Source organism: Acytostelium subglobosum (genome assembly GCF_000787575.1).
Source record: "Acytostelium subglobosum LB1 DNA, scaffold: scaffold18, whole genome shotgun sequence".
Lineage (NCBI taxonomy): Eukaryota > Evosea > Eumycetozoa > Acytosteliales > Acytosteliaceae > Acytostelium > Acytostelium subglobosum.
In genome coordinates, this window is record NW_012236515.1 from 54,315 (window position 1) to 79,000 (window position 24,686).

The window sequence follows — 24,686 nt, forward strand, 5'->3', positions numbered from 1 at the left end:
CGTACTCGTTCTCGACATGACAGCAAGACGAAGATGCCTAATTGACGGTGATATCTTCCCGAGGTTGACTCCGTCACTGATGCTTGTATCAAATTGCCTTGGTGAGAATGCAAATGGAATGTCCAACTTGGTGAGAGACGGGTGATTTGTAAGTAGTTTGTTGAATGATCTGGAGTTGGTAGTGGGGATATTCAGACTTAATTCTTGGACAGTGTGGCTTTGAAGTGCAGCAATGCACACATCATCACAATCACGAATGGCTCCAGAGGAGATGCATACACGCATAATAGAGTAAGAGGTCAGTGTTGGATTGTCTCTGAGGAGATTGCAGATTGGGGACAGAAAGTCATCTATCCAATACGTGTCGTCGATCCACAACGTGATGGATGTGAGGGTGGATAGTCGCTTAATGATGGGTCCAGCATTGAAACGGACACATGTCAGTTGGAGTGACTGCAGATAAGGAAATGAGAGAACTGAGAGATGCTCTGTGGGATCCAATTGAGAGTATGCTTGAAATATGAGATGCCTGACGTGTATCTGGTCGGTAGCGAGGGCCTCAAAGAATCTATCGAGAATAAATAATTCAGATGGTGCGGTCTTAATATAGTCTGTTAAAGGATGAAAATTCATCTCAATGCTAAGAAGGTTGATTCTACGCAGGAGCATTTGTCCCCGAATAACTGACAGAAGGAAGGCCCACCGATGCGGAGCGGTGATGGTAATGTTGATGTTGAGATCCTTGGAGATCATATGAAACCATCGACGGCAAACCAATGAGACTGAATGGAGAATGCGGGGTGACACGGCTGTTGATAACAGAGGAGGAACGCGATAATTTTCTTTTGGATGACTAAGGGTAGTGTGTGTATCTCTGAGACTGTTGCTGTATCCGTTGCTGAAACAATCGAGACAAGTTTGATTGGTAATATCCCTCTCGCTAACTCTAGGAGTTTGACTGGCATTGGAGGCCCGTTATAGACGAAATGTGGATAATACTGGTCGTCGAAATTGGATGATCGATAATTGAATCGTTCTTTTATAACACATTGAACAATGAGCCTATACTTCTCAAGTATCACCTCAAAGCTTCCATTATAGAAGGTCGTTTCGAATTGATTACACGATTTATTGTTCTTGGAGGAGTTCATCAATAACAAGCAATCAACAGGTTGTAGTTTTTGAACTTCGAATGTAGGGGTCAAGCATTGTCGTGTGACATAAACATTGTTAAGAAGTTTGTAGATAAAGATATACAAGATTGACATATAGATAGAATGTTGTTCGACATAGCATATATAGTTGCTATTTCACTGGCAAGCGCTTTGCTTTCAGAGGGTATGATAATCAAGTTCAGTCGAATCAGATGACATATTGACTTGTGATGCTAATCAAACTTGATCGTCAACAACAACGACAACAACAACAACAACTACAACAATAGGCATTTCATGGCTACTCATATATAGAACAGACTCTTATAAGACACTAAAGGCTAACATCGACAAAATGCAGTCTCAGCTTGAGAAACTCAAAGAGGAGGAGGCTTCAGAGTCAACCTTAAAGATCAAGTCTAAAGCAAAGGATAGAAAGGCCGAGAAGATTGAGGAGTCTCTCAAGACTGCCAACAGGGATCTCTCAATGTCAAACATGAAGTCAATGTTTGCCGTCGGTGTGTCAATGATTGCATTGTTCAGTTATTTGAATACTGTGTAAGTTCCAGTGATCATGCGGGTACTCGGAGTCAGTCACTGACATTCATCACATCATAGCTTCGACGGAAAGGTAGTCTGTAAATTACCCTTTGAGCCCATTGGATTCATTCAGAACATCAGTCACAGGAACCTGCCTGGCAATGACCCAACAGACTGTGCTATGACCTTCCTCTATGTTCTTTGCTCAATGTTTGTCAGACCAAATCTCCAGCTGATCTTGGGCACCAAGCCACCTGCAGCAAAGTCACAGTCGAATCCATTCGCTCAACAATAAATTGGACAGAACAATCAATACATCTCGAGGACTGATATCAGAGGTCTGCATACACAAGTTGGTCCTTCTTTATTGGACACACCAATCAATCACTTGACCATTCTGAGTAGACGACCAATCGAATCCGATGTCAATGCACTAAAGAATGCCTCAATGATACTGTTGTATCTCTCCAAGGTCTTCTTGTCAAGTGAGGCCAGTGTTCCATTGTACGATGATAGCTGTAGACAATCTATTCTCTTGTGCTCTTTTTGATGCTCAATGATCTCTTGTGCGCGACGAAGTACATCTTCTGGGACACCAGCGTTGAGGGCACATGACAGTCCAAAGCTGGTGAATGACCTTGCCTCCTTGACTCTATACAATGGAACAAAGTGTTGAATGTTCAGCTGCAATGTATCCTTGCGATCTGATTCACTGATGAGGAACTCCATGGAGTTGAATGAGATTCGATCACTGTATCGATCCGTGAGCAGATTGAATATCTCATAAAAGTGTGTACAGAGCAAGGTACGAGGCGGTCTGTCTCTACGAATGAGGAACATTATCAATCCACACAACAATGATATTCCATCTTGAGGTGTAGTACCCTTTCCATACTCTATTGTTTGATCATCATAGGATTGATTGGTACTGTTAGATATGATGGTTTACAAGGGATATAAGGGAGTGGATTGAATCATACCATCGATAATGAGTAGTGAGTTTGGAGTGGAGAAGTTTGTCATCTGGGCTATTTGTTTGCAATCAATCTATAAATTGTAGGCTAGGATATTAGATAACTGATAATATTATAGGGAGCCATTATAGGTAGTTACCATGAATGATGACTCTGATATTGAGTTGCTCTCTCTTGATGATACTCTTGTGAATATTCTATCACAAAGACTAATGTTGGCTCGCTCTATGAAGTATGGTAATATTAGTAATCATTGATATCTATACCTGGTGGATAGAGTTACCTGCTGGGACAAAGCAACCCAAGTGTGCAAGGAATACGATCAATGCCACTTGCTTCAAGTATATTGATTTGCCACTCTGGTTTGGACCTGTAATGACCATCATAGGTCTAGTATCTGTGACAAGCATGAGGTTAGTGATCAATAATAAATATGATTGACTCATTGACCTACCCGTCATTGAACAGTTGTTTGGTATGAATGTTGGGACACACATCTCTTGTAGCGGGTGTCTTCCATTGAGAATCTCAATGACATTGTCAGAGTTGATGGTTGGTTTGGTAAATCCCAACTCTCTTGACGCAATCGCAAGTGATTGAAGTGCATCCAGTTCGGCACAATAGTTGCAGATTGTAACGAATGGATTGATGTTGGCCAATATCTCATCTACGATCCTTCTCTCTATTCTCGATTCAATGTCCAATATATCATTGTGGATGTCTCCAAAGTGATTGTCCAACTCCACAGTCTTCTCATTCTGATAGTATAGGTATTCTGATGTTTGAAACTAAAATGATACGTGTTAACATCAATAGATATTGTCTTGGTCTTTGTATCAATTGACATATTACCATAAACTTGAGACCATTGATATCTCTCTGTTTGGCCAATGGTAAATCATTGCTGATTGGAATACATATCAAACAACCCAGTTGAGGATAGTAGACAAAGTGGAAGGTAGTGATCCAAGAGTATTTGATAAACTTGGTCTTTTCCTCCTCTCCACATTTGGTCTGTTCGAGTTGGAGTGGTTAGTCATGTGTCACATCGACGAACCTGTTTGACATACCAGAGTAGCACCCATGTTGGAGAATATATCCTTCAATTGGTCTAGTTGTTCATCTACACCATGTTTGATCTGTAGTTTGTTGTTCTCGAATCGATCCAATTCGAATGTTTGTTCGATGATGTTGTAAATGTTGACTACCTCCTCTGTGGAGAGTGTATATGACTAATAAGAAAAACAAGGTTAGCAACAGGTTAGTAACTGGGAGCTCCCATACATTGAAGTTGGTAGTGTAGCCCTAACCTTTGAGAAGTATTCAACGCCACTATCACTGTGAGATTCTAATAGTGTTACCATCCTATAAAAGTAGTTCAATGTCTTTATAGGTTGATGATTAGTTTGGGATGTTGTTGTGTTTGTTTACATTACTTACACTATATATTCGTAATATGTAGTTTGATGGATATTGTGATAGGCTAGGATAACTTGTTTAGTATTCTGTGAATCAATATAAACTCCAAGTATTACTTACTTGAGTCTATTCAGGATCATATGTAGGTCCTTGATGTTTGCTAGACACTGTTGGATCTCAGTGACAAGATGACTATTCTCCTTCTGAATCAGGTAAGAGATGATTGATTGTCTCTCTTCAATCACATCACGAGTCCTGGGTGGTCTCATGAACCATGATGTAAGCTTCCTCTTTCCAATGATTGATTTGGTTCTGTTGATGATTCCAAACAGTGATAGACCTTCTTTGGAGTTTCCAACTGTGTAGCAGCTTGGGTGCCTTTAGTTGGGAATTTGTGAGTTAATGGTAATTGGAGTAATAATGGAGCAGTAATACTTACTTCTCGTTGGCGAATATCTGGAGAGAATATAGTGAGTTCAAGTCAATGTTTAGGAACCCCTCACTAAATGAATGAATTAGGTTGTTAGGTAAGTACAGTATAAAAGTAGATGACAAGGACATACAAAGAGAATGATATGATCTCGTTGACTTGGAAGTTCTCTAGTGTTTCAAAGTCATCCAACTCTAGGTATTTGGAGAGATAGCTCAATAGTCCACCCACAGCCTTCATCTAATGTGATTTGGAGTTGGTAAATGAACAGGTGATCATTGATATTGTCACAACAACCATACCATCTCCTTCTTTTCGAAATCAAGTGTTCTCTGTAGATATGACAACTTGTCCTTGTAGTCCATTCTGACTGGAAGCTTCATGTTTACCAATTTGTTGAGTCCCACATCATAGGTAAAGTCACTTGACTTTGAGAAGTGAGTGGAGGTGGAGTTGGACTGGCACTTCTGTATACACTCAACAAACTTCTCTGGCATCCTTGATGGTATAATCAATGTTCTTGGATTGATCTGTTGTATCACTATTCAATATAATTAGTATAAGGAGTGTCATCAATGTAAGGTATGCACGATACAACATACCCATCTTTAGACAACAGAAGTTGTCATCCTCCCACGTCTCACTGACATATAGAATTGACAGGTTGGTATCATAGTAGGCAATACCAATCCTAGATTTGAAGTAAATCAATGATAGTATATTCTTCATATAGAGTTAGTTCCAGAACATTAATGCTCTCTGTATGTCTCAATTTCTATAAACATACATTCTGTGTAGGATACTCTTGGTCAGCATCTTGGATGTCCTCTGCAGTATCATCAGCAGCATCCAAGATAGGTGAGGTTGATGTGACACCAGCACTTGGAGCGGATAAATTCAGTTTGCCAGACCTCTTCAAACTCTCCAATATAATGGCATCACTTGGCCTCTCTTTGTCAATCCAATTGGTGGCCATTGTATATACCAAACACCTTGCTCTCTATTGTTGTTTGTTGTTGTTGACTGACTTTGAACAACCAACTGTTTAGTTGATAGTAACATGGATGTTATCATTGTTTCCAAGTATGTCACCATTTGGTCAATGAATCTGTTCATCCATTATGTGTCATTGTGTGTCTTGAAGTATGTCCTAATTCGGAATGAATCAGATCTTTGCCAACCTTCTGCACTTGAAAAGAGATGCACGAATGAATGACTGTTTGAATACATCATTGAGGTTGTACAACATAAATATATATATATAAGAATGGGAGATACACTACTTAGACTTGGAAGAGCAGTCACACTGCCATCTGTACTGCTAGTCTCATCTTCATTATACATTGGCTACAGTTTACTACAATATAGGAACAAACAGAACAAGATAGCCAACAATCCTTACATCAAACCTGTTATAAACTCTTTGATCAATCATTATAAACAACAACAATCAAATAAGGAATCATCATCATCATCAGAGATTAAAGGTCAACAGTTAGACATCATCATTGTTCATGACTCAAATGACGAGAGCAAATTGGAGCAGGTCGACGAGGTTGCACAACAACTCTACAAACAATTGACCTATGCAGAGGAGATAGGCAACAAGGCCTTCAAGCACATCGTCAATGTATATAGTATCACCAAGGAGGAGTTCATACACTACGATCAGTACAACGCATCAAAAGGTAGCTTTGTTGCTGTCGTCTACTTTGCCTGTAGCTATCCGAGCAATGTAACTCAGTTGTTAACACTCTGTGGCAAGGCTGCAAAGTTGTTAAAGCCTGGTCATCCATTCATCACTCTTCTCGATCACAGCGTATCATCACTGTCATCAGGTGACATGCCATTATCTGTATGTTTGAAATGATACAATCATGTTGGTTGGTAGTCATCATTCTAACTCGCCCAATAATGATTTAGAATAAGGAAATAGGAACAGTTTATTCATTGTCTGGTTACAGTGATATCAAACCTACAACATCAGTCGATGGACACGCTATGACTATGATCACAAGTGTGTCACCAAGTTGGAGCATTGGTGAGACTCATCCAATAAATCTGTTGCTATAAATGATGGAAACAACTGGATATCTAAATGACCATTAGGTTGGCTACAATAACATGTTTAGGGTACCAACTTGTCTTAAGAACATGGGGATGGATGGCATCAATCAATCAATCAATCAATCACATTTGGTAAAGATGGTTAGTAACAAGTGAAACGATCCATGGTAATTTACAATACAGCTATACTCTAATGGTTGATTGGGCGAGTACAATGGATAATAACAGAGACAGAGATAGACACACCAACAATGTTGCCATGAGTATATATACTATGAACGATACTACTTCGTATATTTAAAGAGAATGAAAGGGAGAGAATGGACACATCCCAGCAGGATACATGCACAAACAACACACACTACACTACTACCACCTACTACGTAATGCAATCATGATGAGAGAGAGAGAGGCCAATACAGTTGTTGTTGTTGTTGTTGTCAGTGGTGGTAGTAGTAGTTGTTGTTGTTGTTGAAGGACATGGACATGTTGTTCAAAAGGCATTGTCACAATGGATGGATGGGATGGCTAGAGAGTTTGTACATATAGATATATGAGTAGCACGTTACGGCAAGTACAATAATTACATAAGGATACGCGGACGATAGGAGTTACGATGACAACGATGATAGTGATGGCGCCAAACGTTACGAGCTGGGGGTGGTGAGCACGACGCGAAGACGACCACGATGACGACGACCACGACGACGACCACGACAACGACCATGCTGATCGTGCTACAAGTTGATGTTGGTTGGTTGGTTGGCTGGTTGGTTGTTGGTTGGAGGATATAGTTGATGGACTGATCAGTATGGGTTCGATCCATGGGTGTTGTTCTTGAGCGAAACCTTCAACTGCTTTCCATTGATCATCGATCCATTGAGGTTGGAGATTGCTGCTTGTGCTGATCCTGCATTATCAAAGCTTACGAATCCTATAGAGTCAACCGATCAACGTCGCACAAAGCATTTGGTTAGTGATGTTTATGAGAAGCCAGTCTCCACCTCTGATGGGTTACATACCGAATCCTTTGCTTAGACCTGTGTTCTTGTCAATGAAGACCTTGGCACTTACTACCTGTCCAAATGGTTGGAAGAGACTGAACATGTCAGAGTCACCGTAGAAGTTTGGAATGTTGTAGACAAAAAGGTTGGAGCCGGCTGGACCACTCTGTTGATGTTGCGATGATCTTCCTTTGTTCTGGTTTCTTCCGTTGCCAGAGCCACCTCCACCACCACCGCCACCGCCATTGTTGATTGCACCGTCGCTTCCTCCTCCCATGTTGCCTCCATAGTTGTTGCTGCCATTGCCCATCTGGTTGTTGGGACGACCGTTGTAGGGTTGGTAGCCACCCATGCCATTGTTGCCCATGTTGGCACTGCCGACGACACCTTGCTTCATGTTGCCTCCATAGTTCATCATGCCGCCCATGCCTCCCATTCCACCCATGCCCATGCCGTTCATTCCCATGCCCATGCCGCCCATGCCCATGCCCATGCCCATACCCATTGGCATACCCATGCCCATGCCCATGCCCATACCCATACCCATTCCACCGGCCATGGGGTCATAGGTCTGAGGGTACATGTCATAGATACCATCGCCAATGATTGGAGGCGTGCCTAGCAATGAAGGTGTAGGTGCCTCCATAACTGTGTAATAAAGTGATTTGTTGTTAGTATGAAGGGTTCGATCATCTACTTGTGTCAAGTTGTTTAACCTACCTGGCATGTAACTGGAAAGGTTTGGCATTGTAGGATTGATGTTGTAGGGATTGACCATGTAGTTGGGTTGGGGTGTCATCTTTGGCATTGGAGGCTGCTGTTGTGGCGGTTGCTGTTGCTGTTGTTGTTGTTGTTGCATCTGCCCTGGAGAGTTTCCACCACGTACATTCTGGAACTGTTGAATCTTTTGTTTCTTCTTCTTATCCTTCTCTGTGTCTGCAAACTTTACAACAAGGTTGTTTGGGCTTGGCTGTGAATGTAATGTAATGGAGTTGGTGAGTGAGTGAGTGAGTTGATTGATTGATTAGTGCAACAGACACATACAGGTATACTGATTCCATGTAGACCAGCAATGGCATTCAAACAACTCTCCCTATTCTTGAACTTGACGAATCCACATCCTTTACTCTCATTGTTTGGAGCTCTCAACAGACATATATCATCGACATCACCATAATCTGCAAACAATGCTCTTGTCTCCTCCTCAGTGTATGACCTAGGTAGCATACCAACGAATAGTTTTGTCGCTATACATAGGTATTGTCGTTAGTGACTGACTGTGATTGACGTCATCAATATTAAACACTTACATTGTTTCTCTTGTTCACTATCAGCATACTTGACTTGAAGACTGTTTGATACGCCTGGGAACTTCTTATTGTTGTGCAATGTTTCAATTGCCCTCTCTGCATCGTCCTGACTGGACAGTGTGATGAATGCACAACCCTGTGCCTCACCAGTCTGTCTATTCTTTATGACAGAGATCTCTTGAATGCTGTCCTGAAACTCACTAAACATTTCTCTCAAGTCATCCTCGGTGAATGACTTTGGTATCTGTCCAATGAATAGCTTTGTCATTGTTTAACTTTACTAATGTATTATCTTTACTTGTTTGTGTGAGTGAATGAAGGAATAATTGAAAGATCATAAATGAGGAGGGGTTGTTGTTGAAGTTGGTTTGTTTTTTTTTGTAACTTGGATCTCAGAACACTAGGTCAACATAACAATATACTATATTTATATAATTTGATCTAAGTACTTTGTTTCATCAATCAGAAGTGTGACATTCCCATACTTTATTCATATGATCCAAGGTAACAGATAATATCTCTCTGACATGTCTTCAGTCCTACTTCAATTGAAAAGTTGATGACAAAATCATTCAAAAAAATCATTAAATTTGGACCTGAAGGCAAACAAAGATATTTTTTGTGAAGGAATAAGAGTAGGGCAAACCAAACAGATAGTTAAACATTGCGTAAACAAACATACATACATACATATACATATACAATACATATATAAGTGTATATGTTCATTCATCGTCAATGATGGCAGACAGGAAGAAGACATCACCGAGCTCTTCAACAAACTATCAGAATAGTGGTAGCGCCAGTGGTACAAACAGTAGCAATGTGTCATCGGCATCATCACCTGTCAATATGAACAGGAATCAGAGTGCAAACAATCTGTCACATCTACCTCCACTACCTTCAATGCTAGGCATGCTATCATCCACTCTAATGATGGTCACTCCATCATATGATGGTCAAGGCAACACAAACAACAACATCAACATCAGTAACAATAGTATAAGCAATATGATGATGAACAACAACAACAACACAGTACCAACACCAGGTAGTAGTATGAGCAGCAGTTCATTCACACCATCGTCACTGAGCGGCGTGCCCATGRATTGGCCACTCTGCACCAAACATCGGCGCATTCACTCAGAACTACGAGCTCTACTCATTGAACAAACTGTTCTGTATCAACACGGCCACACCGAACAACAAGGCCAACGCTGGTACTCTTGGTGGAAAGGATAAGCGTCATCCCGCCAACACATTCATTCACGCCAAAGAGAGATCACTCTCTGAGCAACTTGGTGCCGATGGTCAAGCAAAGCCTGTCTCCAACCTAGGTGTCACTATACAGCTTGCTTCACACGGTGGATACGATGATCACCTCTTCTTTGCACTCTATTGTTCAAATGGTTTGTATCTTATCACTTGGACTTGATTGAATGACTATTAACGAATGAATGAATCAAACATACATAGACTATCTGATACTTAGATATGTTGGTCAGAGCAAGGTACCACAATACAAGTATATACAGTGGTCTAAGGAGCCTGCCAAGAGGATAGTGTCAATGGCATTTGATCCAACTGCACAATGGTTGTTGTGTTTACAACATGACACTTCATTGGTTCGCATACCAATCTACTTTATGATGTGCAAGAAGCTTACTCTAGTAGAGGACAAGAACACTCAACAAACTACTGAGAAGTCTTTATTCTCATCATTCACTTCAAGGTATGTTGTTGATGTCATTCATTCATTCAATCATTCAAACATGTTGACTAACTAACTTCCACTTCCTAGGTTCAACAAACCAAACCAACCAGAGGCAGCCAAGAAGCCAGTTCATAACATTGTATCAACACCACCTCTGTCAAAGAAGACATTGATTGGTTCATATTGTCTTTGGTGGAAGACATCCAATAGCGAGGACATTGCAATCGTTGCGACTACCTCTGGAAACATCTTCTTTGTCAATCTGAGCACCAACGAAGTCCATCGCAAGATCAAGTTGGAGAATCATGTCACAAAGATTGAGATTGTCACTGGTTCCTCAGAGACTGTATGTATATCCTCCATCAATCAATCACCCATTAACATCCATTGCTGACTGATCCAATCCAAACCAATCAAATAGTTCCTAATCATATCAACCAAGACAATGGTTCACTACCAATTGGTGATTGAGCAACAACGTGGCAACAGCAATCAATACGAGTCGATTGTATCGCCACAGAACCCCAATGCAAAGAACACTGAACAACAATCATTCCAGATGATTACATTGTTCACAAATGATCGATCGACCACCGAGAGAAGTCTGGATAAGCAGGACAACATGGAGAGTGGTTCGATCATGGCATCATTCATCAAGTCCACTGCGAAGCTCGAGATCTACGATTCACTCTACCTCCACAAGTTCCCCTTGTTTGTCTATCAACTTCCACAAGGCACCAGCTCATTCTACTTCACCAAGAATATGACCTTTGTCTCTGAGATTGAGCCACACAACGACAATGCAAAGATGAATGTATCCATCATCTCTAACCTTGTCTCTGGCACTGTGTCCAACTCGAGTAAGTATCAATCATCATTCACAACATTGAACATAGGATCATCATCTAACTCATCTTGTATTATCAGAGTACATGAAGAATCAATCGATCATTCAAACATTCCAATTGGCGGCTGGTGAGACTGCGATCTCCATCACCAACTCGTTGGAGAGTGGAGGCAGCAATAACGATATTGCCAAACGCAGCAACAACAACAACAACAATAGTGGAAACAACATTATCATGCCATCATGTTACCTAATGACCAACTTTGCCATCTATGAGCTCAGACCCAAGAAGTCACCCGAAGAGATATTCTTTGAGTTGGTCTCCAAGAACCTCGAGAAGAGCGATGGTGAAGCACTTGGCAAGACCTTCAGAATGGATCTCCTCAGTCTCTACGAGACAGCTGCCGACCACGCCTTTGATCAAGGTCACTATGGTAGAGCATTAGAGTAAGTTCATTCACACATCAATCATACATGGTCCATACTAACGCCCACACAAACACAGCCTCTACTACTTATCAGGTGTAAAGACAAGCAAGTTGGTATATAAGTTCCTAGAGATTGGAAGGATGGACATCATTATGACACATCTCAAAGCCATTCTACATCAACCAGAGGCATTCAACTCACAGGAGAAGAAGAAGATGACCAATATTCTCTTCCAATGCTACCTTCAAAAGTTGTTGACATCTCGCGAGGAGTTCAAGGCACTGGACACTGAGTTTGCATACTTCCTCTCCACCAACACTGACTATGATCGTGAATCTGCACTGCAGATGTTGCTCCAACATGGCCTACTCGACTACTACTTCTCGGTGGCTCACAGTGGAAGACTTATCGGCAAAGCACTGTCCAGTCTCCTCGAGTCCAACATCCTTCACCTGGATGCACAGACCATTTCCTTCCTCAATGGTGCCTACTCATTGGAGCTCAAGAGTAACTCTGGTGGCATGGTTTTTGACTGTCTCTCACCAGACATCCAGGTCAAACTGATCCTCGAGGACACACAGAACATCCCTCGCTACCTTAAGCGACTGTTCCATCTGCTTCCATTGCTCAATGAGAAGAGTCTGATGGAGATTGCCACCACCTTTGACCCAATGTCATTCGAGCCCTTCAACCTCACTCCATCGCTGTCACATAAGAACTCAACAGGCAACTCCAACAACAACATGGGTAATCTTGTTGCCGTCAACGGCGGTGGCTTCCCACCCAGTGCCGACTCGTTCGAAACCACCTCCTACCTGCCAGGTCGCTCATCCGAGAGCATACCAGTTCGCAACGAGGAGTACTTTGAGCTGTACATCAACGCCATTCTCACACTTATCTATCAACGCAAGCACCAGTACAGTGTGGAGGACACTCGCTACGACATATTCAACATTGACAGCGAAGCAGAGGTCATTGAGGAGCAGGAGGAGGAGCCTCCCGCAGTCACCGAGGATCCAGATTTGCTCTTGGTCCAAATGCCTCCATTGATGAAGAATGAGAAGAAGGCAATCAGTGTGTCCTGTGGATGGGAACACGTTGCAGTCATCTCAAGTGATGGCGAGCTCTTCACCTGGGGAAACAACAGCCAGGGTCAGCTCGGACACGGTTTGAGTGTTGGCAAGTTCCAAACGACACCGAGAAGAGTAGAGACATTCAAGTCATCACCAATCATCATTGCTACATGTGGAGGAGAGCACAGTATCGCCGTTGATCAGTCCTTCCAAATATACTCATGGGGCTCATCAAGACATGGACAACTTGGTCATGGTGTACTGACACCACAGAACCTGCCCAAGAAGATCGAACACTTCCAGGACGGCCAAAAGGTGACGGCCATCGCCGCTGGCTATGCCCACACACTCATCCTCAAGAAGTCTGGTGACCTGTTTAGCTTTGGTTGGAACGAGGCTGGCCAGCTCGGTGTCAACAACCTCAAGAGTCGTGCCATCCCTATGCGTGTGGAGACTTCAGAGATTGTTGGTGTGCACGGAGGAAAGATAACACAGATCGCATGTGGACACTCGCACTCTGTAATGTGTCTGGAGAATGGAGACATTTACAGCTGGGGAAGCAACACCAAGGGCCAGCTGGGTCATGGCAACACTGAGAAGCAGGTCCGTCCCAAACAGATCGAGGAGCTCAAGGGCAAGCCCATCATCAAGATATCATGTGGTCACTTCCACACAGTTGTCATCACAGAGCTAAACAGTGTCTTCTGCTGGGGACAGGGAGAGCATATGTGTCTTGGCATTGGATCAACCAACAATGTCCTGTCACCCAAGCTGGTGGAGTTCTTTGTCAACAAGAAGGTTGACAGAGTAGTGTGCGGTCTCTTCCACACTGCCACAGTGACAGCTGCCGAGAGTGGTAGCGATCGAGGCAATGTATATATTTGCGGTGGTGGCGAGCATGGTAAGCTCGGAGTCGGTGGCGACATGAGGTCACCATCAATGGACAAGCCATGTCCAGCGGTGATCCCATCGCTCAACTCGATGAACATCCACGCCTTCTCCAGTGGTGGCGAGTTCTCTGCAATCATCACGAGCAACGGTGCACTCTATCTCTGGGGCCATGGCAATCATGGTCAGATTGGAAATGGCAAGACCGATGACATTTGGATACCAACCAAGGTACCACTGAATGACAATCGTCTTGCACTGTCCAGTCAGAACTCCAAAGGCATGGCCAAGGCACGATTCACTCAAGAAGGTTTGGAGGACATACTCAAGGCCTACTCTGCCTCCTATCGTCCATTCTTTGTCATCAACAAGGCCATCCACTATGAGAATTGGGATGCTGCTGCTACTGTATGTAATATGTTGTTTATGTTTGTCCATACAGGATCGAAAGACATACTAACAATCCAATCAATCAATAGATATATGATGTTATGGAAGACTACAAATCAACATTGGAATGTAGACTAATTGGATTGAAGCTGAGGAACCTGGATAAGGATAAGGAGACTGCTGTGTTGATACAGTTACTACAGAACTATATCATCAAGGGATCAATCTACGGAATAGACAGTCCACCTCTAATCTCAACGTCATCGACTACCACCGCCTCACCAGTACAGTTGTCACCACCACTGTTCTCAACATCGCCACAATTGAACAGTCCTCAAGAGATATATCCATCTGGCAGCCAGATCATACAACAAGGAGGAGCACCGTCAGCCACTGGCAACGAGACCACAAAGAAGCCAATGTCACCTGAGAAATCAAAGGAGCTACTATTGCTATTGGTAAGTTGTTGCACATCGAAGACTCTAAACACTTGAACTAACATGCCGCTCATTGTACAGATTCTCAACTATTGGAGGGAGAAGGACTTGCCAGTGTCACCATTGGAGACATTCATCCTTGGCAATATAGACTCATTCTCATTGCCATTGTCCAACATCCTCCAGATGAATGTGACCAAGGAGTGTCCACTTGTCCTCGATTTCTCACCAAGTCTGTATTTAATAGTTGTAAAGTATTACCTACACTTTGTTAAGAATCTTAGTGACAAGGAAAGAGGTACGTATCATATATATCCATCAATCAGTCAACCAGACAGTTCCATCAACTCACTCATATATCGTATCTTACCTTAATCTAGATCAACAAAGAGCATCAGAGAAGGTATTGTTGACAAACATCAAGGAGAACTTGGAGAAGGATATATCAAGTAGAACAAAGATTCAGATACACTCACTGCTTCCAGACACTGGTATGGATGCATTGTTGCATGGAGCCGGTGCGTCTACATTCGAGAAGGACGTCGCCTTTACTTGTAATCACTTCTTCTCCAAGAGACACTACTTTGGCACGATTCTGCCTCACTTCCAGGAGGAGGTACAGAAGCTGGGAATACCAAGCGCAACTACACTCAAGTATATCATGGAGGAGTACAACCAGAAGTGGATTTCACTCTCATGTCCCGTTTGTTTGTATAACTTCATTAGAGATCTGGCTAACGATCCCCTGTCCAAGCCATGGAAGGTGTAACCAATGTTACACTATCAAATATCGATTTCACTATAACATATATAAATATCATCCACTTTGCAATAATAGCTGTACGCTTCTTGTTGTCACCATGATGATCATTGTTTATTGCCCTCCCAAGTGAGTATGTTCTATCTGGTTGTCATATACAATGATCGGTTGGTGCTGTATGTCAACATTGCTTGTGTTAGAGGGAAGAAGATGCTGTTGTTATAGAGCTGTTGTTGTTGCAATCCGAACTGTTGTTGTTGCTTGTGAAAGTGTGATTATCTGTATTGGGATGTCGAGTTGTCACAATACATTTATCTCGCCTCGAATTGAATCACTATATATAATAACAAATGTGTTAGGTCTAAGCTCTCTCTTTCTATACATGATACATCAGTATCATTGTTAAATCGCATTACTTACTCTTATCGGTTCTCTTCTTGTATACGATACGATGAGTGCAATCCTTACATCTGATCGACTCCTTTGGCTTGATCTCGTTCTCAAATCCACACTCTGCAATTGCATCGATGGTTAAGTTAGTTAGTACAATAAATTCATTAAATTCTAAACTAGTCAGATTGTTATCATTTGATATGTACCTCCACAAATGTAAATGCAAGGCATGGTTTATCTGTTTATATATTTGATTGTCGTATCTGTTGGTCAAATGTACAATAAAGAAAAACATTCGTGCATTCTCAATTTTATCATTTTCTCATACCCTTACAAACAAACCTATCATTAAGCGTACAACCTCCTGTTTATTCAATCGACAAGATGGAAAGTTGTCAACCTCCTATACAGATGCCGACAATACATTTGGTCGAGTGTGGAACTTGACAAGAGGTAGACCATGCTTCTTCATATGATACATGTACTCGTCGGCGAGTTTGATGATCTCCTCCGGCATCACACTGTTGGAGTGGTGACTCTTAAAGACAACGCCACCATAGCTGATGGTGACTGATATCTTCTTGCCATTGCTGAGCTCGACTGGTGACGATGATACCACAGCCAAGCTCTCACCAATGAATGCGCGGGCGTTCTCCATTGACTGTACGTTGCGTTTGACAATGAGGAACTCATCACCAGATAAACGGATTGGCAGTGAGTCAGGTCCTTGCGTGTTCTGAAGAATGTTGGACATATGCTTGAGAACCTTGTCGCCATTCTCATGTCCATGAGTGTCGTTGATCAACTTGAATCGATTGATGTCCAGGAAGTAGATTGCACAGAGTCCAGAGGTGCTGGCCGAGCAGAACTTCTTGATTCTATGATTGAGTTGATAACGATTCTGTAGACCAGTCAAGTGATCGTGAGTGATCTTATACTTGAGACGCTTCATCTCCAACCTCTCCTTGCTAATGTCCACTACGGCGCCTCTGAAAGACATTGTTACAGCGTCAAAGTGACCAGAGAACTTGTAAATCTTGTCAGAGCAGCCCTTTATAATGATGTCCCTTGATGAGTCTGAGCTCTTGATCGATTGCTCCAGAGTGTCTGGGTTGATACATAAGTGTTTACAGAACCTCTCTATACTGTACTTATAGGCGGCCAATGTCGTTGATGAATCGTCATGTTGTTGATTTGAACAAGAAGCAAAGACGTTACGGTCCTGCCATGTGTTGATTGGGTTTGATGTCTTTACAATGCGACGTCGTGAATCGTAGCATATCTCGATGATGGTGATTGTTGGTGTCAACTTTAGTATCTCTTTGAATGTGTTGGCAAACTGTATTATCTTTCTCTCTCTTTTCGAATAGTTGTACAATATCAATGCAATTACAATGACCAATGTTATCAAGTCTCTGTATGTATAATCAAATATTGGTTGTTCTATACTATTATTATTATTATTATTGTTGTTATAATTATTATATAATAAGTTGTTGTTTGCAGGACATAGATATATTTCTAACTTATCCTGTTGACTATAATTATTATTATTATGATTATCTAATAGTGTCGATGGTCTAGGATAATGATCGGTTGCTTGATAATATCGATAATTGATTGGACTATCATTTATACAATGTGGAAGGTCCATGTGAAAGATCATTGATTGATCTGTATTTGTAACTCTATTATTATTCTTGGAAGTGCCTATTGTTGTTGTTGGTCTTGATACTTCTTCATCGAGTTGGTTATGTGTGAATAATCTGTAAACACTATCTTCTAATATTTCCATATCTATATCTAATATACATGTTATATATTTATAATAATAATAATAATAATCTTAATGATGACGTCAATCAATCAATAAATCAAATAGTGACTGTTGATGGTTATATATTTAAATAAATAAATAAATAAATAAATAAATAAATAAATAATAAGTGGAATGAGAGTAATATTAATGTTAGACGTTGTACTAAACAACACTAGTTGCTAGTGCCGACATTGAGCGTGCTAAGAAGTGTTGAGATTGAATCCTGGACAAATCATTATTATTTTGGAACATGGTATCTTGTTGCCACTAACGACGACATCTTCCCCTTTAGAGTCGTTGTTAATGTTATGCATACTGTAGGTGTTCGGCCATAATCACATCCAACAACAACAACAACAACAACAACTCGTGATGATTATAGTGATGATGATGATGTCAATTAGGAGTTGTTTGATTGATTCCTCTAATATCTATTCTAACTATTTTGGTTGGTGAGGTGGATGGACATATAGTGATGATGACCGACGAGCTCTGATACCCCCCTCACAATAATTATTGATGATGATGGTGATCCAGTGATCAATATCGACACCACCGGTGGTGTGGTGGTTTAGATGGTTTATAAGTGATCAAACAGTAGTTGTTGCCAATAACACACTCACTCACACAGCACACCAACTCACTTAAACAAATTTAAAGTAGGTGATGATGATCAATTAAGATAGATTGATTGATTGATTGGTGGATGATGGAGATGAAAGGACATACGTCTGTCTGTCTGTCTGTCTGTCTGTTGGATATTGATTGTTGTTGTTTGATAATATTAATTAGATCAACTACTTTTTTGTATATATATATGTGTACTAGTTGTAGTCCTGTTGTAATGGATAATTGAACAATTCGACAAGAACAACTTTATCTTTATAGTGGTTGGTTGTGAGTTGGATGGATGAATTGATTGTTGGGTGGATTGAAGGAAGGTGCTTGGTTGGACCCAACTTCATCATCATCCTTTGTGGTCAATATCTATTCCAATCCACATATATATGTGTGTGAGTGTGTATTAATTTGTTGCCAATACCATCAGATTAGGGGAGTGTGTTGCATAGCGAACACATATATATAAGTGATCTGTAGATGTGGGGGGATTACCACAAAGCGGAGATTTATTGTTATCTACCACATCATCATTATTCTATGACGACATTGCACCAATGTTATCCCTACCCTTATATAGGGTAGGAGTCTCTTAATGTTTGATTGATTGTCAACACAAGGAAAACACATAAATAAAGAACTTGGTGGTGATGTTGTCGACAATAAAAATTGGACTAAATGAGAAGGAGGCCGTAAAGCCCATTCGGAGTCCTTACAACAGATACCGAAAAAAGAGATACAAGGTCTCATTCATTGGTCTCCCCTCACAAACAAGGTCAGTCAGTCATGTCTGATTCTAATACCAATACCATAACAGACCCTGCACCACTAACTAGTGAGTCGGAGGCGAGTGTCCATCATGATACCATCACACAACAATCACCACTACCACTACCACATTCAGAGTCAACACCAACAACTACAGCACCTACTACATCTACTACTACTACTACAGTAGCACCACCAACAGCAGCAAAGAAGAAGATTGTTTTGAAGAGGGCAGCTCCATCAGCATCATCAACAATCTTGGGTGAGCCACCAAAGTACAATGTAAGGACTCCCACCACCACCTCATCATCAACAACCGATCACAATGCTGTTAATTCAGTAGGTACCCTGGACTTGCCAAATGCCCAACACAGGAGGGCAAAGGTCATCAAGGCAAGGTATGTACTCAGTAGTGTCCACTCGCCAACCTACCTTCACCAACAGCACAACTCTAATGAATTGCATTGCATTGAACAATAGATTCCTTACACAGTTTCAAGAAGATGTGGACGGTCAAACGACAACAACAACATCAACATCAACATTACCACCTATCAAGAGGGTGATTGAACTGCAACTTCACTTGGGCGAAGGTGTTCATTATCAACCTGGAGACTACATTGCAGTTTATCCTCACAATCCAACGGTCATTGTTGATCGCCTCATTGCCAAGTTGAAGAGGTCAGCTGATGAACTACTAGAGATAACCTGCACCAATGCTACTCAGCAGCTGCCACCTCATTTGATTCGTGCAAATGGCAAATCACTGCGACACCTGCTCACACATGAGCTGGACATCTGTGGCGTCGTGTCTAAACGACTACTGAAGCTCCTGTCTGAGCTCGCTCAAGATACACAGGAGAAGGAGACATTGGCAAAGTGCTCGACAATTGAGGGCAAGGACATCTATGCCAAACTACTGGAGGATCGCGTCACATTGGTTGATCTCCTCGAGACCTACACCTCGTGCAAGGAAGTGCCGCTGCATCTGCTCTTGGACGTTGTATCAGCACTGATGCCTCGTGACTATTCAATCTCCTCATCGCCTCTTACATGTCCAACAGAGGCATCGATTGTGTTTAGTGTGGTCGATGTGCCTCTAACCAAAGGCCACACGATGGGACTGTGCACTTCCTATCTCGAATCACTCTGCACTCAACATAAGCTATTGGACTCTAAAGCCGACGATATTGAATCATCACTTTCAAACCTATCAATCAAAGATGATAAATCAATCGATGGTGCTTGGATATCATATCAACTCAAGGCCACACCTCACTTCCATTTACCAACGGACCATACAAAGCCATTGATTATGATTGGACCTGGCACTGGTGTTGCACCATTCATTGGATTCCTCCAACATCTACGTCATCAACAACTAAAGGGAGTGCGATCATTGTACTTTGGATGTCGTAGTGAGATGCGTGACTATCTCTTCAAGGATACATTGCAATCATTCATCAATGATGGAATACTTGATCATCTACACACTGCATTCTCCCGAGAGAGTCAAACCAACGAGGCATTAGGATACATTCAAGACAAGATCAAAGACAATGCCAAACAACTCTTTGATATGATCCAGTTAAACAAGGGATACGTCTATATTTGCGGGTAAGTGGTGAACTCAATCATTATCCAGGCTCTATTCTAACATTCATTCTATCAATCATTCATAGTGACGCCAAGGGTATGGCAGTTGGGGTAAGGAAGACGTTTGTGGAGATCATCCAGGAACAAATGAACTTGAATGAGAATGACGCTGCAGAGGTCTGGGTCACATGGTCCAAGGAGAAGAGATACTTGTTGGACGTTTGGTCATAAATATAATAAATAAATAAATAATAATATAATATAATAATATAATTTATTCATGATGGCTATACAGTTCAATAGTTGATTGATCACTACTGCTACTACTACTCTCTGACTTTGTTACCCTCCTAATTGCAACACGTAGGAATGGTAACAGTTGTCTGGCAGCCTTATTCAACATGAATGAGTGAATACCATTATCCGTGATCTGGCACATGATCATTGGAAGATCAAAGGAGTCCATCTCCACTTGTACACTGTCCATGAATCTAGAATGACTTGCCATGATACCGATCAACGTCCTTTGTTGTTGTAGTTGCAGTTGTTGACCTCCAGCATCGAGTAAAGGTACCTCTGCAAATCGTTTCATTGTTGATTCAAACTCTCGCAACACTGATGGACCAGTCTTTCTCTTGACCTTCTTGCACTGACCAATGACAGAGTACTTGTTGGAGTTTATCATCCACTCACCTCTAAAGTCAATGCCTTTATCACCAGCACCACCAACACGCTTTAGTGACAGTCCATACTTGGACAATGTCTCTATTGTCAACAGTTCATAGTCTGTTCCAACCTTGACGTTGCTCAATGATTGTACCTCCTCTTCCTCTTCCACGTCTACATCATCCATCACCTCTAGTTGCACTTCATTAGGTTGTTGATCCACGACAGCAACAATCGTTGGTGGGGCTATATCATCATCACCAGCACTGAACCATGCCTTTGTCATCCACTTTGGTTTAGGCTTTTGTGAATCAATGCTATTGCTATTGTTAACTACACTCTTATTTCGACTACTACTATTATTGGTGATGTCTACTGTTGAGGTTTTGCTACTAGTTGTAACTTCTTTCTTGGATCCCTTTGACAAGGGAACAAGTCTTGTGTGAACTATGTTGTTGTCATTTGTGTCAAATCGTTTCTTATTGATCGTATCCTTCACGATACTGCTTGTCTTGACCTTAGCTCGACACAAACTATAGTTGATCCATGTCAATGATGTTGATCTAAGTAACAGTGACAGACGACTTTGATACATGTATGTGTTTGATCGATTGATTGATTGAAAAGAGTGAATGAATAGTATTCATATTCAAAGAAAGTGATTGATGTTAACCCAAAGAAAGGTGGAAGGATGTTTGATCATTAGCAGTAGCCCTTAAGTGAGGCTATAACTTGATATAGTAATAGTTTATGTATATATAAATATAATGTTTACAACTTGGCAACGATAATTGATATATTATCCTTGGACTTGATTGATTTAAGTGAGCACTGAAGAAGAAGGTTCGCCATCTTGTCTACCTCCTTCTCTGTCTTGATCATCTCCATTGCTCTATTTCCAGATATTACATCCCATAGCTATTGTGATTGTATTGGATTGATTGATTAGTAACTTGGATTATACACATGTATCTCAACAATCGATACATACACCATCAGATGCAACTATTAGATGTGAATGGAAGGGAGTTAAAGAGATTGGCGGTGAAATGGTTGGCTCTCCAGAGAGTCCACAATTGAGATGTTTGATAAAATGATCGCCCAACGCTCTGCTGACCATCAGTCCATTGATTCTGGTTTGGTTCTCGCTCAGTTGGACACCCTCGTCCTTGATTCTCTGTTGCTCGTCGGGATCGGTGACACGATGATCCTTGGTCAGCACCAATGTCTCTCCGGCGTAACTAAGGAATGCAGACGAATCACCGACGTTGGCCGCCTGAAGGAATCTCTGTTGACCCACTCTCCATATTAGTACAATGGTTGCCGTGGCGCCCTCGTACTCAAACCTCGAGAGCTGGGCATCAGTCTCCTTGAACGTTGCTAAAAATACACCACTCATATCGTATATATGCTTGCCGCACTCGCTCTTTGCAGACTGTATATACTTCAATAATATCTTTATAAGTGGCAAGTGATGTCATGTTAGTGCATTGTTGGATTGGTAATGAGTTTGATCAAACTTACATTTGGTAAAATCTCTTTGGCAGTCATCGCCACATTCTTTCCAGAGTGACCGTCAAAGACGGCAAAGAGTGCCATTTGTGGATCGTCGCCAAAGGGGTAGTGCACGACGTACTCGTCCTCCATGTCCATCGAGGACTTCTTGGCTCGTCTCAGGCCCTTGGTGTTGGTGTCGGCCTTGATTGCGTACTCGCGGATCAAAGTAGTCGGTTGTGGCTGCAGTAGTGGATAGCAGAACTTGGACGGTGATGGATTGGAGTTGTTGATCTGGAGCTTTGGAAAGATTGATGAGAGGCCACGGTAGCCGGTGGAGCTTGTCTTCTCGTGTGCCAGCAGTGGCGGTGCTTGTTGTGTGGCGGTGGCGTTGGTGGTGGTTGAAAGGTCAGCGCTGTTGTTGTTGGCACCACCCCCAAAGAAGCTCTGGATGGATGATGGGTCGGCGAATGTGATGGTCCTCGAGAGTTGTTGCTTTTTATCGCTCTGTTGCTGCTCGGGATTGCCCTTGATGCGATGGGCGTTGGAATCAATAAATATTGGTGAGACTGTTGCAGAGGCCGTTGGTTCTCTTGCTCGCTTGGGAGGCGACGACGTTGACGACAGTGTGTGGTGGCTGGGAGGCAGTACCGCTGCGATCGGGGAGCCTGGCGCTTGTTGGGAGGCTTCAGTCGCTGCTGGCGGCTCAAGTAGATCCTTGCCATCTGCCGAGAGGTTAAGCGAGATGTCGTCCAGGTTGAAACTCTTTAGATCATCGAGTCCGAGGGCCAGGTCGTCAATGCTTGTGTTGAAGCAATCAGACTCACCACCGACAGTGGCCAAGCTCTCAATCAACTGTGAGTACTGACTTGATGTATTCATTGATGTATCGCATTGATCCTCTGTTGATTGTTGTTGTTGTTGCAGTGTCTTGGCATTCTCCTCTTCCTCCTGCTGTTGTTGTAGTTGTAATGATCTTGGTGATATCATTGGAGGTGGTTGGAAGAATGATTCGTCACTGATCGATGGATGGTCTTGTGCAACGATCAAATCGAAGCTGCCGCTACTAATGTTGTTGACATTGTTATTATTATTGTTGTTATTGCTGTTTGGTTGACCAACACCACTGCTCTCGCCAAGGTCACTGCTCTGCTGCTTTGTCTGCTTGTCTGCTTCCTGCTTGATATCAATCTCGCCCTGGAACAACGCTCTGTACTGCTTGCAGTGTCTTAATCCATTGGTCGAGAATGGCTTCTTCTTTTGTTGCTCCAGACCGACTGCCGCTGAGCTCGATCCATCGCCCTCATCATCATTGGTGGCTGACAGGTTCTGATGGTCGCCCTGCAGACCCAACTCAATCATCTGTATGAGTGGCTTTGGCAGACTGCCTCTGTAGGGGAATGTCCTGTATATCTGATAGCCAAGTCGTGGTCCAGTGCCACACTTCTTTGTGATACTATTGCCACTACTATTCAAACTACCATTATTATTATTGGTACTATTGTTGTTGTTTGGGTCAACTATGTTGTTGTTGGCGCCATCATCCAATAGATTGAAATCTGGATCGATGTTGCTCGTGTCGAATGATAGCAATGCATTGAGTGCAGCTACATTCTCCTCTGTCGAGTGTTGATTCAATTCATCGAGCAACTCTGGTATGTTCAAAGATGGTATTATAAGATCACTCAGATCTCCAAATCCTTCAATGTTATCTGCTCCTGCTGCTGCTGTTGCTCCTGAATCAATATCATCCTGAAAGTAAATTGTGTGAGTAAGTTGTGTTTTGTTGTCGACTTTTGAGCGATCTGATCGATGTACACTCACTTTATAGAATGATGGTGATGACTTTGAGTTTGTAAGTGATGCCATGATCAGTCAGTGAGGTAGCTACCTTGA

At 42.1% G+C, this 24,686-nt stretch overlaps 9 protein-coding genes across 9 annotated transcripts; 4 read left to right on the plus strand and 5 right to left on the minus strand.

Moving 5' to 3' along the window:
* Positions 1-1,277: 1,277 nt before the first annotated feature.
* Positions 1,278-1,989, plus strand: SAMD00019534_083190 (hypothetical protein; the record flags this gene model as incomplete). Its single annotated transcript, XM_012896210.1, has 3 exons — positions 1,278-1,338; positions 1,445-1,712; positions 1,773-1,989. 3 exons carry the CDS (start codon positions 1,278-1,280, stop codon positions 1,987-1,989), a joined length of 546 nt encoding a protein of 181 aa, XP_012751664.1.
* Positions 1,990-2,078: 89 nt separating this feature from the next.
* Positions 2,079-5,366, minus strand: SAMD00019534_083200 (hypothetical protein; the record flags this gene model as incomplete). The annotated part of the gene is made up of 14 exons (XM_012896211.1): positions 2,079-2,590; positions 2,675-2,741; positions 2,808-2,893; positions 2,952-3,038; positions 3,123-3,456; positions 3,521-3,682; positions 3,739-3,900; positions 3,979-4,033; positions 4,208-4,465; positions 4,527-4,589; positions 4,651-4,757; positions 4,820-5,058; positions 5,120-5,208; positions 5,305-5,366. The coding sequence occupies 14 exons, from the start codon at positions 5,364-5,366 to the stop codon at positions 2,079-2,081; spliced, it is 2,283 nt and encodes a 760-aa protein (XP_012751665.1).
* A 418-nt stretch (positions 5,367-5,784) lies between these two features.
* On the plus strand, positions 5,785-6,590 carry SAMD00019534_083210 (hypothetical protein; the record flags this gene model as incomplete). Its single annotated transcript, XM_012896212.1, has 2 exons — positions 5,785-6,372; positions 6,441-6,590. 2 exons carry the CDS (start codon positions 5,785-5,787, stop codon positions 6,588-6,590), a joined length of 738 nt encoding a protein of 245 aa, XP_012751666.1.
* An 800-nt stretch (positions 6,591-7,390) lies between these two features.
* SAMD00019534_083220 (hypothetical protein) lies at positions 7,391-9,169 on the minus strand (the record flags this gene model as incomplete). The annotated part of the gene is made up of 6 exons (XM_012896213.1): positions 7,391-7,518; positions 7,607-7,760; positions 7,797-8,236; positions 8,282-8,558; positions 8,633-8,835; positions 8,899-9,169. Coding segments are annotated over 6 exons (1,473 nt in total), but the record flags the coding sequence as incomplete, so codon positions are not given.
* A 681-nt stretch (positions 9,170-9,850) lies between these two features.
* Positions 9,851-15,445, plus strand: SAMD00019534_083230 (hypothetical protein; the record flags this gene model as incomplete). Its single annotated transcript, XM_012896214.1, has 10 exons — positions 9,851-9,898; positions 10,046-10,307; positions 10,375-10,630; positions 10,700-10,958; positions 11,034-11,472; positions 11,540-11,906; positions 11,965-14,257; positions 14,329-14,697; positions 14,758-14,974; positions 15,057-15,445. The coding sequence occupies 10 exons, from the start codon at positions 9,851-9,853 to the stop codon at positions 15,443-15,445; spliced, it is 4,899 nt and encodes a 1,632-aa protein (XP_012751668.1).
* Positions 15,446-16,232: 787 nt separating this feature from the next.
* On the minus strand, positions 16,233-17,981 carry SAMD00019534_083240 (hypothetical protein; the record flags this gene model as incomplete). Its single annotated transcript, XM_012896215.1, has 2 exons — positions 16,233-17,277; positions 17,965-17,981. The coding sequence occupies 2 exons, from the start codon at positions 17,979-17,981 to the stop codon at positions 16,233-16,235; spliced, it is 1,062 nt and encodes a 353-aa protein (XP_012751669.1).
* Positions 17,982-19,052: 1,071 nt separating this feature from the next.
* Positions 19,053-20,861, plus strand: SAMD00019534_083250 (hypothetical protein; the record flags this gene model as incomplete). Its single annotated transcript, XM_012896216.1, has 3 exons — positions 19,053-19,432; positions 19,515-20,651; positions 20,717-20,861. The coding sequence occupies 3 exons, from the start codon at positions 19,053-19,055 to the stop codon at positions 20,859-20,861; spliced, it is 1,662 nt and encodes a 553-aa protein (XP_012751670.1).
* Positions 20,862-20,904: 43 nt separating this feature from the next.
* On the minus strand, positions 20,905-21,582 carry SAMD00019534_083260 (hypothetical protein; the record flags this gene model as incomplete). Its single annotated transcript, XM_012896217.1, has 1 exon — positions 20,905-21,582. The coding sequence occupies one exon, from the start codon at positions 21,580-21,582 to the stop codon at positions 20,905-20,907; it is 678 nt and encodes a 225-aa protein (XP_012751671.1).
* A 485-nt stretch (positions 21,583-22,067) lies between these two features.
* Positions 22,068-24,659, minus strand: SAMD00019534_083270 (hypothetical protein; the record flags this gene model as incomplete). The annotated part of the gene is made up of 4 exons (XM_012896218.1): positions 22,068-22,214; positions 22,288-22,752; positions 22,821-24,542; positions 24,615-24,659. The coding sequence occupies 4 exons, from the start codon at positions 24,657-24,659 to the stop codon at positions 22,068-22,070; spliced, it is 2,379 nt and encodes a 792-aa protein (XP_012751672.1).
* Between the last annotated feature and the right edge of the window lie 27 nt (positions 24,660-24,686).